Source organism: Hippocampus zosterae, chromosome 7 (assembly GCF_025434085.1).
Source record: "Hippocampus zosterae strain Florida chromosome 7, ASM2543408v3, whole genome shotgun sequence".
NCBI classification, from domain to species: domain Eukaryota; kingdom Metazoa; phylum Chordata; class Actinopteri; order Syngnathiformes; family Syngnathidae; genus Hippocampus; species Hippocampus zosterae.
Genome location: NC_067457.1, coordinates 19,238,886 through 19,251,967, shown reverse-complemented (window position 1 = coordinate 19,251,967; position 13,082 = coordinate 19,238,886). Strand labels below are relative to the sequence as shown.

Below are 13,082 nucleotides of genomic sequence, written 5' to 3'. Positions count from 1 at the left end.
TTCAAACTGAACAGACAATAAAAGTCAGTACATAGTTCAAATTTAGGTCAAGTCAGTTCTCTCGCAAATTTGAGTTAAGCAAGCCCTACATTTCAGATGTATAGTCTTCACAAAAGCGAGCGAATAGGGAAATTGTTTCCAGAGGGACTTGTCAAGCTAGTTTCACACGTGGCGCCAACCGGGATAAATTTGCAAATAAAAAAATTTTGAATTTTTTTTAAGAGATCAATTCGGGCAATAAAGAGTTATCTGTTCTTCCCTGAAGAACATTCCAATATTCTCTAGTATGCATTTTTTTGTGTGTGTGTGTAAGCATTTGGCATGATGCTGTCATACTGTCAATCATGCATGTTGGAGGTGTCTTTGTGAGAGAAATATGATATAGAAGATGTAAATAATAGCTATTCAGGAATCCACTTTCGTTTTGTTATTTTATTAATGAGCCACTCTGTCTCTTCTTTCGCTTTTTGAATTGCACAACGTTAAAGTGTTTGAAAGACATCGTGGGCTTAACGCATTAGGCCTTGTCACATCTGAATGCATGACAGGTGTGGTTCAAAATTTATGTCCGTGCCAAAATCGAGGGTGTGTTGCCTCTTGTTTAGTCTGCTCACAAGGAAATGTGTTGTTCTTAAATGATATGCCTCTTGAAAATGATCTCTCTTTATTTTCCAAACATTCATCATTGGCAACATTAGGTACTGTATATGTTCAAATGAGACCCAATGCACATGCTCTAATACACACTTTCAAATTCCAAACACCTTCAGCCATGGAATCTCCGCAAGTTTCTGCAAAGACTTTGCTAAATGTTCTCCTCCCTTTGAATGTTAATTATCCAACTTCCTTGTTGCTAAAGAAACAACCACAAGCAGGGAGGGAGCACAGCCTTGTGCTCATGCAGAGGGAAATTTCTTTTGTTGGATAAACAAAACCTTAAACTGCAAGGCATTCCGAGGAAAATAGAGGTGTACGCATCAGAAGCTCTTCACCCCCATTTGCTTATTCTCATACACTGCAAACAGACCTTTCTCACTTGTGTCTGGTTGAAACCACCATTTACTGTAGACTGTCTAAACAATCTGTTATGTAACTGCAGGTCTTGCAATGCGCCAAGTCAAGTGTAAAACGTGTTTTTTTTCTCCCCGCAGATGTACCACACAATTACTCTCTTTGAAATAAACAGAATGCACAAAGATGTCAAGTAATTATTGATGCATCGGTGTAGTATTTTGTGCTGAAGAGAAATAGTGACATTGATGTCACTGTAGTTGAGAAGTCATTAAGTACAAATACGTTATTACTGTACTAAAAAGTACTCTGGTATTTTTCTTCTGACAAGTTTTTAACTTTTACCACTACCATTTGAAAAGAGATGTGTACTTTGTCGCAGTATCACTTGCAGTTACTTTACATAGGACTGGTAAACAATAAAATGATTCAACTTTGTGTGCAGAGATTTTTTTAACAGTACAATTCATTTTTACTTTTGTGGGGGGGGGGGCGGTCCAGACGTATCCGTCCTTCTACTTCTAGTAGAGCCAATGGGTACTGGAGTTTCCTACCTCTGCATGGTTTTTTATTTTGTGTCCCTTTACACAGCTCGAATGTTCATTGTTTTGACGCTCAACTTTCACCTTATTAACGCCACCGGCAAATTGCAATTCTGTCCACGTCATTCGAACGGTCTGTTTTTGTGAAACCTTCCTCATTCGCCTCCCGTGTCTTGATGCCGGCTTGTGATTGGCTAACACAAGCGTCTCTCAACCCAAACGCCACTCAAACTCCGCCTCTTTCCGTAGTTTTCGAGCAATGAAGCGAGGAATCGGGAGGACTTCCCGGACAGGTACTTCACCTCTCTGCAACCGGGATGCGACGCGGTTGTTTTCACCTCTTTTCTCCCCACTAACACCACCAACTCAGGTAGCTATCTCCATATTCATGTCAACCCTCGTTTTGAATAGCGCCGCGTCGTAATCGGGTTTTTGACGGAGGAATAAAAACATCGCTTTCGATAGAATGACTAATGAGACTGTCGTGACATTTGTGGGCCAACCAGTGTCTGAAAGCAGGACCGCGTCGAAATGGGGAATTGATTGAGTTGCGAGCGATGCTTTGAGCGCACCGATTCGACGATGAAGTCAGGAGTATCGAACTCTCTCACTCCTGACGAATTGCAGCGTTGCCAGGTCGCCGTGGGAACCGAACGTTTTAAACTGGACACCTGTGGAGTTTGTCTCCATTCAAGAATGTTTATTAGCTATTTTAGATAATCGACGTTGCCGCCTGTCTAACAATTGCCCGATTACTGCTAGGAATACGAAGCCTTTTTCGAAGTCATTGGTGAAACGTAGAAAAAATGACTTTATTTCAAAATGTTATTGGTGTCTTTTACTAGGCACTTTTTGCTTTTTGTATGCGCTGTGTATACACTACTAATTTTTCGAAATAAAAGACGATGCCCTCAGAAAATGTAGGTACTCGATGCTGCTTTTTGATTTCATAGGGATAAAAAAAAGCTGAGTAATAGTACTAAAAACAAACCAAATATATATTAGTCTGACTGAAATGCCTGCCTAGGCAAATATGAAATCTGTAACGGAAATGTACATAATCTATTTGGGTCTGTATCACATTAGAGGTGGATTTGATAGAGTGAACTAGAAGGTAGCAGGTGAAGTCCCAGTACTGCCAACGTGTTTTTCCCCATGACGTGTTTGGGTGTCACCATTCAGATTGGCTGATATTACTGATTTATGATTTTGTCACTCTTTACAGTACACGCCTACAGTACTTAAAAAGATGTGAAACATTCTGCCTTGATTAATATGCCACTCTGTTAATTGTGTTTCCTTATGCGAATTGTTACAGTGTATGGTGTTCCCTGCTTCATTTAAGCCGGTGCTTCTCTCTCATGTACAAATAGTGCTATTTCACACACACACCCTGCGCACCCCTCAAAAAAAAACAAAAAAAGACATGTAGCCTCATGGGATGTACTTCATGTTTTGTTCCCAAAGCAATGAGCTGTAACATCAAGCTTGAAAGTTATCCTAAATGACATCGTCTGCAAACGATTGCAGGCTGCTGATGTCTCTATTCAACCATCATGGGCTTTTAAATTGAAGTTAAGCATGGTGTTAAAAATATGCCCGCTCAGCGCTAGACTATGCGGACATGATGTCAGAAGGTCAGATAAGGGCTGTTAAGTGCTGCTGCCACCATATGTTTTCCACAAAACGGCTGCTATGGTTTTGTCACAAAATTTGGGTGCTTGTGAGTCGGTTTAAAGCAACTTTACTTTCACAGTCTGATAATCACAGGATCATGCGCAGTTTTCATCGGATAATTCCCGTAAGGAGCTTTGCCGCAAGATTCTGGAGGTTTACCGGAGGGAATGTCACCCATTTGCAAGGACTTCTTTGCTGTCCATTTCGATGCTAATCCACTGCGGGCGATCCAGCTTGACAGCATCTCGTGCTGCTATGGATAGCTGTTTGAGAATTTATTCAATATCGTTAATATCCAGCGTACGCGCCATGCGCAGTATTCGTGCAGTCTTAATAAGACCGTACAGTATACTAGTAGAGACTACATGCTCAAAGGCCGATGTAGTAGTTGTGAAACGACGTCTGTGTATGTCACTCTCGTTCACGACTGGAAAGTCCAGTCTCACATTTTCTCAGGCTGGAACTTAGCTCGTGTCAAGCTTCCGCAAGGCGATCGAGATGGGAAAAGTTGCAATGTGTTCTCACGTGACAGAACGAAAAATATTACTGCAAAAGTCCCGATTGTCATTCATGATTGACGCTCATTCATTCAGCCGGTCGCATTAGCATTGACTCTTCTTCCCTTTCACCCATTTTACCAAAAAAAAAAAAACACCATAATTTTGCTTCACCTCGACACCTTTCTTCCCTCACGTCTGCCTTGTGACTTTGCCGCTGACATAACCTCTTTGCGCCGTTAACGGATCATTTACAATCGTTTGTGTCATTAATGATTGACTCTTTTCGGGATAACGCGGGTTTAGCAGTTGCCGATGAACCGCAATTATATTTCAGACCGCTAATGTTACCGTTTCACGTTTTAGTTCTGACCTGGTTTTCTGTCTGAGGGTCAGAGTTGTCTTTAGGCCTCATCCACCCAGCAATAGAAAATAAACCGCAAACTCTGTTGCGCTACGTGAAACTGTTCAAGTGTGTTGTTTCTATTATGTCTGTGTTTTGAGTCCATGCCCCAGCGTGTGGTTTCAATGTGCCATTAGACACGCTTACTATGGTGTACCAAAGCACATTCTTTCCTGTTGATGACTCACCCCCCTAGGCACGGCCGCCAGGGAGCCCCCCCCCCCCCCCCCCCCGAGATAGCGCAAAATAGCACACACGTTATTTTAACCATGACACTGTTTGCATAGGCTGCATGGAGCCGCGCCTTATTATTAAGTGCACTCTACACAATTCGCCATGTACCTAAACCCCAAACAGTCCCTGTCAGCCATTTTGGGAAGCATTTTGTTGCACAGGTCTCTCGCATTCACTTCACAGTATCGTGCACACGCGGGGTGTGGCGAGCAAACTCTCACGGCTCTGCAACAAAAGCATGAACAAACACAGCCCGGTTGGGGCATGCGTGGCAAGGTGAGGAATGTCTGTTATATCACAGCGAGAAGCTGATTTATTTTTTTTTTTTTCCTTTTTCTCATCTCGTGTAAACACGAGCTAAGCATTATCACCGACAAGAACGCCACACTTTTCACCGGCCTTTGTTTCGAAGCGGGATTGTTCTAAAAAACAAACTGAAGCATCTAGGATGAGGAGTATTTACCAGTAAAAAAAATAAAATAAAATACAATCGTTTGCGGCAGGAATAAGCATTTTTAAGGGAGAGTGGCAGGATGTCCACACAGGAAGGCCTCAGCCAACATTTAAACCCCTAACCTGAGAACACTCATCCGCCCTAATTTTAAAATCCTTGCTTGCTTAAAATAATCGCACTTTTACGAGGGGATCTTATCGCTTCCATTTTGGAGTCTTTCTGGTTACACGTGCACATGAAAAGAGCGAAACCCATCTGCTCTGTCCTTACCTGAGTTTCTCTGAACCTGTCTCGGCAGCCCCGCCTTCCGTTGCGTGACCTTCAAAGGTCGCTGTGATCCCCCGCGCTGGACTTGACGCCCAAAAAAGAGACGACGACAAAGATGATGTCGCCATCGCCAACTCATAGTGACAGTAGTGGCTCTTCGAAGCAAGATAGTAACCAGGTGAGTTTTTTTTCCTCTCGTTTTTCCTTCCCAACATGAGTTTGCTGCAGTTGAAATGTTTTTGTCAAACATCTGCTATGATATCAAGATATCCTTTATTTGTCCCACACTGGGGAAATTTACTATGTGTTTTTCCCCGGTCCCCCTTGCAGGATAATTGGGAAATTGTTGAGGGGCTCAGGGGGGCTCCTGCCGTCATGCAGCAGCCTGAGCCACAGCGGGGCTTCCTGTTAAAGAGAAGGAAGTGGCCAATGAAAGGATGGCATAAGGTGAGCACCTCATAAAACAAGATTGGAGGCCCATAGCGTAGAATTCATCATGTGGGCGTCTTAGCGCAACGCATGACATGAAATAATTGTTGTGAAGCCAAATCTGTGTTTTCAATCTACCTCCGCCCTTTTTTTTTTTTTTTTTTTTTTTGGTCTGCGCTCATCAATGCCGATCAGAGATTTTTCGTGTTGGACAAAGGCATCCTGAAGTATGCGAAGCACGGCACGGATGTAAGTATCTCCTTTGGACTGTTGTTGTTGTTGTCATTTTTTTTTTTTTGCACGCTAAGGCACACTTTGTTGAACTGACAGCTGAAAAAAGGAAAGATTCACGGCTGCATCGATGTCGGCCTTTCCGTCATGGCGATCAAGAAGTCAACCATGTGCATCGACCTGGACACCGAGGATAACATCTATCACCTCAAGGTAACCGTCGCTGATCCACACGAAACACTCATCCAAAACGGGCCGCCTATGACCATCGTTCGATTCCCGACTCTTATTTGTGGCACCCAGACAAAGTCTCCTGAGGTGTTTGAGGACTGGGTGTCAAAGCTGCGTCATCACCGCGTGTTTCGTCAGAACGAGATTTCCTCGTATCCTCACCACTACCACACTCACACCTTATCCTCGCCTCGCTCCATAAGGAAGGTACTGCAAGTTGCGTCAGTGCGGTTTGATTTGCGGAAAATCCGGAATGAGCAAAGGGCTAAATTCATTTCATCGCCCTCGCGCGCAGAGGGGTTCTCTCCCCAAGCAGATGTCGATCCATCAGGCCAAGGTCAGCTCTTGGCTTCACTCCTCAGAGGACATGAACAAGTGTGCCAAAGGTTTGTTTTTCGCCTTTATCTAGCCTGGCACTTGAACGCCACACGCTCTGGCCCAAAAACGTTCTGAACCGAGGTTCGACTGAACTCTCTTTTCTCGCGGGAACTTTGGTCCCTCATGGAAATGATGTTCTTTCCCTAGACTTGGAAGAGTGTGAATCTCACCTCCTGGAACTCAACCTGCTGCTGAGGAGCATGGAGGTCATGCATCGCACATACTCTGCGTCGTCTATCAACGCACTCCAAGTCAGCACGCCGCGTTCACTCTTTGTGCAGCCGAGATGAAATTTTGGATTGCGTGCGGGCACTCGACAGACGTCATTTTCTTATGTCACCGCAGGCATCGACTTCTGATATCTCAAAGAAAGAGAAGAAGACAAAGAAATGGCGAAGCAAGAATGGCAAAAACAGCAAAGTAACAACACAGGTACTGTATTTATACGACGTATTTTTTCGCCGATTCATTTGGCAGGACTGGCTTTCATGCTGCCGCGTATTTTCTTTCTTCTTTTCGCCACTAAGATGCCTCCAAATAACGCCTCCAATCCCAATCTCACAACGATGGAGCCAAACAGTCAAGAGGTCTTTCCGGAATCTCCGGACTCCCCCGTTGACGTTTCTCGCCTGCAAGACAACTTCAACAGGCTAGCTAACAGCAGTGAGTCTGTTGATGACATTTTTCTCCCGTGATGTCATGTGTGTCATTTTAAATACCTTTTTTTTAAAATTTATTCCTCTCCAGTCCACAGCACGCTCAAATCAGCGTATAGTTCCCTGTCAGCAGAAAGGGAGAGATTAAGGCAAAGTATCGAAATGCAAGCTCCCCAACCGTTGCAAGTTACGGCCTTAAAGACCGCCTACGGCTCAGTGAGTGACACGCCCCCCCCCCCCCCCCCCCCTTGCGCTCATGTGATTGCTCCATAACCACAACCTGTAATAATTCGCTCTGTCGACTTTTATCACCCGACCAGGATTGTCCGGACGAAAGTCATCCTTTGGTCCACCAGGCATCAAATGAAAGCAAAGCGTCAATCGCCGAGTCGATCTCGGAGTTCTACGATGCGCAGGAGTACCTCCTCTCCTCGTCCTCCTCTGAGAATGAGGTGATGCTCGATCGACTTCGGAAACATTCTCCTTTCAACGCTGGTCTTTTCAAAAGACCGTTTTATTCTTCACTGGCAAATCACTTCTTTTTTTTTTGGAATTTCCAATTTGAATTGATAAATCTCAAGCAAATGCAATCAAAACATGCAGGGGTCACCGTACTCTTAAATATATTTTTTTTAACTGAGAGCTACAGCTTGGCGACTGATCTACTAACTACCAGCAATGATTTATCAGGATAAGGAAACAGATGTGATCATTTCAAATGATCACTCTCACCCAATTCCCGGGAAATCACAATGTCCCATCACGGGTGAGCTGTTTTTCGAACAGGCCCGATTGATTGATTTGATGAAAATCAATCAAGCATTGCGAATCAGTGAGGATGTGCGTTAAACTCTAAATTCACGTTCATCAATAAGCTCTATGAATCGCCTGAGCCTGATGGCACATGAAATATGTTTTGATTGTCGCAGCACCGTAAAGCACAGTTCGGAAAAATGACCTTTAACCTCAACCGAGGCGTCAGTGGTCCAACAGTTGAATGTACGGAGTCATTCGGTGTTCTTGTGGAAAACGTTTCTCTTTGTTCATTCTGGTCGCCTGCTGACCTTTCACGATCGCTCGTCGCCAGCTGTCTGACGACGACTCGTACATCAGCGACGTGAGCGACAGCATTTCCGTGGATACCTGCAGCAACGGAGCGGGCAGCGAGAGACACGGTTCAGGTACGCGAAAGCCGCGGCGCTCTTTGTATGTACGAGTCCACCTTTCTATTCTGTTCAAGGCAAGCTTATCCCCTCTTTCCATCTGGGAGTCTGACAAATTCCTCTTGCGTGTTTATTTTCAGAGACCGATAGCATCGATTCTTATTAAATGGGAACAAATCCGGAAAGTGCCGTGTTAATTTGAGAAAGCCAAATTCGCTCTGGTCTGGGATCAAAAACTTAAAGTGCAACGATATTTTTAGCATCTCGGTTGTTTTCTGGTTCTTCCTCCCTTATTTTTATTTCTTTATTTTAATTTTTTTTTTCCATTCAACGCCTCCCCTCGTCAGTGAGTAGCGTCGGCTCTGTGATTCGTCGTCGCACCACGCTGCCCGCTCCCAGTCCCCCCTGCAGCGTGAGTCTGTGGAACATCCTCAGGAACAACATTGGGAAGGACTTGTCCAAAGTGGCGATGCCGGTCCAGTTGAACGAGCCACTCAACACCCTGCAGAGGTTGTGCGAGGAGCTGGAGTACAGCCAGCTGCTGGACACGGCCAACAAGACCGCCAACCCTTACCAGCGTATGGTGAGAGGAGACCGAGCTTCTTCTTGAAATGTGAAGAGTAAAATTTAATGACGCCTTTCTTCTCCCACAAAGGTTTACGTTGCCACCTTTGCGATTACCGCATACACGTCTTCCTACTATCGAGCCGGAAGCAAGCCTTTCAATCCGGTTTTAGGAGAAACCTACGAGTGTGACAGACCTGACAAGGGCTTCAGGTTTATCGGCGAACAGGTAGGTTTGACACGGGTAACGTCAAAGTTTGATTGTGACTTTGGAATGTCGCACTAGTATCGCTTAGTCATTCCCCTCGTGACGCGACAGTCGTTTGAAAAGATCGGTAAGCGGCGGGTGACTCATTCTCGGAACAGCACCCTCTTCCTGTTTTCTGACGCATTCACCTAACAGGTTACACAGTCGAGTAATTAGCTTTTTTTTTTTTAATCCCTATTATTTTCCTCTTTGTATTTGCCCAGGTGAGCCATCACCCGCCTGTGTCAGTATGTCACTCGGATTCAAAGAACTTTTCTTTTTGGCAAGGTGAGCATGAAGGACCTTTTTTTTTTTTTCTTCCCGTCATGTTAAAAATGTGCGTCCGAAGCAGTTATGTTTATTTCATTATTATCTTTCCAGCTTGATTTGTGAACCCTTAACACATTTTGTTTTCTTCCTTTTGTAGATGTTCGGTTGAAAAATAAATTTTGGGGAAAATCCATGGAAATCGTTCCAATCGGTACGACCAACGTCACGCTGCCTTTGTAAGTCATTCACTTGACTTTTTTGGGTGATAAATACCGCCGTCTTGTCCCCGGGGTAGAGAGGTCTTCTGTTGATTGAACTTGATAACTTCCCCAACTTTTGAAAATGACAACTGTATTGTGTTTGGTAGGTTTGGGGACCATTATGAATGGAACAAAGTGACATCCTGCATCCATAACATCCTCAGTGGGCAGCGTTGGATTGAACACTATGGAGAGATGACCATCAAAAATGTCAACAGTAACACTTGCGAGTGTAAAGTCACATTTGTCAAGGTCAGACGCGACAGAGTGATTCCTTTTGATTTATTAGTTAGTCTCAGTCAATGTTCTTACACTCTTTATTTTTTTTAAAAAAGTAGTAATAAGAGATGACCTCATTTTATTTCGTTTTATCAAAACATGACTATTGGAACATTTATTTTCAGACTTTCCCTCTTTGCAACACCTTTCATTCACTATTAAGAGCACAGCACCATCTGTTGACCAGAGAAGGAATTACAAAAAAAAGTTTTAGTCAGCCTGAAATCAAATCCTTTCGTGGATTAATTTGTAGAGTTACGACAGTACCATGATAGAAGTCTTTGATTTTGCATTTAGTTGTCCTTTTATCTCTTTCAGGCGAAATCGTGGAGCTCCTCCGTCAATGAGATCGAGGGCGTGGTGACCGATTCCAACGGACAGGTTGTGCACTCCATTTTTGGGAAATGGCACGAGTCCATTTTCCAGGGCCACCCGCCTTCTGCCACGTGCATCTGGAGAGCAAGTGAGTCAAGGGCCATTTTACAAAAAGGAAGCGTTACTTGCACCTTACACTGACATCATGCAATATCTACGGATTTGTTTCTGTAGATCCCATGCCGGTGGACCAGGAACAGTACTATGGCTTCACTCAGTTTGCAATGCAGTTAAACGAGTTGGATCCCACCATCAGACCTCTACTGCCCCCTACAGACACACGCTTCCGATTGGACCAAAGGTTGCCATTTTTTTTTAAATACATTTTTTTCTTTCTCCTTCAAGACACTAAGTGAGTGATGTCGAACTTCCTTTGGCCTCTTTGTTCAGGCTCTTGGAGGAGGGAAATGTGGAAGGAGCCGAAGAACAGAAGCAGAGGATAGAACAGCTGCAGAGGGAGAGGAGGAAAGTGCTGGAGGACAACAACATGACCCACCGACCATGCTTCTTCAAGTATGCCGCCGCTGTCCTTGCGTGTACAATCGGACGTGTGTCTTTCTTCACCCACATGACTAAGAGATAACATATACCCGTGCTACTGTATCACAAGTGAGAGTCTGCATACTCCTTGAGCCCCGTTATTTTCATTCGCCCATCAGCAATGAAATGTTTGGCCAACAAGGCGACAGTCCTCAAACATCTGCACCAGTCAGTATGAAAATAAGATGGCTTGGGATGACAATAGCTGCTATTCCGATTGCCGCTAGCAGCTGGACCATCAGACGGTTGGCGTAGGGCGAGGACAGTGGAGCGAAGTGACGCTGTCGCTGTTGCTGAAATGTTATTTCTAATCATGTGTGGGCAACAACAGATTGACAACAAGGACTTTTTTTTTTTGCTTCTATTGTGTTCACAGAAAGTCAGAAGATGACACATGGGTGAGCAACAACTCGTACTGGGAGTTACGTAGAGACCCCGGTTTCACTAAAGTGGACTTTCCTGTGCTGTGGTGACCTGTCAAATCAACTGGCACTCCACTCGACTAGAAATTATCAAAAAACGGAAGTCGAAAAATAAGTGGGGCTGGAGTTCAAGTGGCCCTGATTCATGTCACAGTAACCAAAAACCAACATGGACTTCCTGTGCCCTTTTTTAAGAGCCAGCAGACTCTTTTCCGATTTCACCACCTTCTTTATCCTGTACATGATTGTCTGATTTCTATTCTTATTTACATTTTTGTTTGTGTGGACTCAAGGTATACTGCATAACAGAGATTTATGGATCACCTTTTACCAAAGTGCCTTTTACTGCAATGCTGCACACATTCAACTGCTGTTGCAGTTACGTTTCCCAAAAAAGACTTTCAAATATCACGGGTCAAGGGAAGAGGAAAAACCACAGAACTGTTTAAAAAAAAAAAGTACAGAATTACAGGAGCGGATCAGCAGTTCCCGAGCGACTTTGGCTCTGTGATATCCTCCAGCTCTTCATACTCTGGATGGACGGGAATCTCAACAAAAAAAAAAGGCGCTGGTGCTTCGAAAGTGGTAATAAATAACACTATAGATCGACAACTTTCTAGAGCTTTTGGTTGGTTTATTTCAAATAGATCCAACTCCATGTAAGATCGGAACAATTTGCTTTCGGATCACTGCACTCATACAACATCCTGAAAGACAACATGACGACTCTTCCAGGGTGACGGGGGACACTCCGTGACTGAAATATATTTGCAAGTATATTTCTCAACAAACGTACATCTATTCTGGGTCGACTGGCGCAGCTTCAAAGAGTTTTACAAACGACAACGTGTCACGTCGCGTGTCCGCCAGCAGGTGGCGGGTTTTCTCCCCCGCCATCCGCGCACCTGTCCGTAATTTCGGGCTGATTACCCTCTTTTATTAAGAGACTCCGACAGTCATCTCGCTGCCGGAGAATTCCACGCCGTGCCATTGCTCTCTCGTGCTAACTCCTCGATTATAGATTACTCGTTGCCTTCTTGCCTTGCGGCCTTTACTCTTGCCATTCGCGATTAGTCACTAAATTGTACTCTCTTATATTGCCTATTCAGTAGTTCCTCGCACCTTGTTTTTTCGGCGAGCGTTTTCGGTTGTTTCCTTATTTCTCCCCTGGTCCTTATTTGACCAGCGTTTTGTGTTACCGTTTTTTCCCTGTCGGGCTCTTTCTGTTTTTGTCATTAAAGACACTCTTTGTTTTGACAAGGTTCTTTCGTGTCTGTTTTCCGGGGATCCAATTCTTTATTTTCATTGTTCTGCACGAAGCGATAGTTATCGCTTCGGACAGAACGTGACAGAATTCTCCGGCCACCATGGATCCCGCAGACATCGAAAGAATTTTGTCCGCTCTTTCCCGACAAGAGCAACAGATGAGTCAGCAGGGCCAAGCCATTAGGGAACTCCGTGGCGCGGTCTCCATGCTGGCTCATCGGTCCGATGATTTAGAACCTCGGTTGGTCCGGGTGGAAGAGCGGAGACCATCTCCCCCCGGGGTTCGTTCTATCATTCCCGAAGCGCCCCCCTCATATCCCATTATGACGAGGGAGCCATCGCTTCCACACCCCCCTCGCTACGGGGGCGAGCACGGGCAGTGTGGACACTTCCTCCACCAGTGCTCTCTCATTTTTGATCAACAGCCGTCTGCCTATGCTAATGACGCCGCCAAGGTGGCTTATGTCATGAGTCTGTTAACAGGTCCGGCAGCATCGTGGGCGATTGCGACAAGTGACGCCAAGCCGAATCTCCGTACTTCGTTCCCCGACTTCGTGGCTGCGTTCCGCCGGGTGTTCCATCATCCCGTGCGGGGCAGAGAGGCAGAGGGCCGGTTACTCGCCATCCACCAGGGGGAGCGATCGGTAGCGGACTACTCCATCGAGTTCCGGATCCTGGCCGCCCAG

The 13,082-nt window shown here is 45.0% G+C and overlaps 1 protein-coding gene across 1 annotated transcript; it reads left to right on the top strand.

Moving 5' to 3' along the window:
* Positions 1–1,761: 1,761 nt before the first annotated feature.
* LOC127603749 (oxysterol-binding protein-related protein 3-like) lies at positions 1,762–11,746 on the top strand. Its single transcript, XM_052070339.1, has 22 exons — positions 1,762–1,923; positions 5,117–5,263; positions 5,416–5,532; positions 5,710–5,763; positions 5,845–5,958; positions 6,049–6,183; positions 6,272–6,362; positions 6,502–6,605; positions 6,700–6,786; positions 6,882–7,017; positions 7,102–7,226; positions 7,331–7,462; positions 8,098–8,191; positions 8,521–8,756; positions 8,829–8,966; positions 9,209–9,272; positions 9,412–9,490; positions 9,622–9,766; positions 10,112–10,256; positions 10,343–10,469; positions 10,559–10,681; positions 11,085–11,746. Exons 2-22 carry the CDS (start codon positions 5,201–5,203, stop codon positions 11,179–11,181), a joined length of 2,406 nt encoding a protein of 801 aa, XP_051926299.1. The 5' UTR covers positions 1,762–1,923; positions 5,117–5,200; the 3' UTR covers positions 11,182–11,746.
* Positions 11,747–13,082: the final 1,336 nt, after the last annotated feature.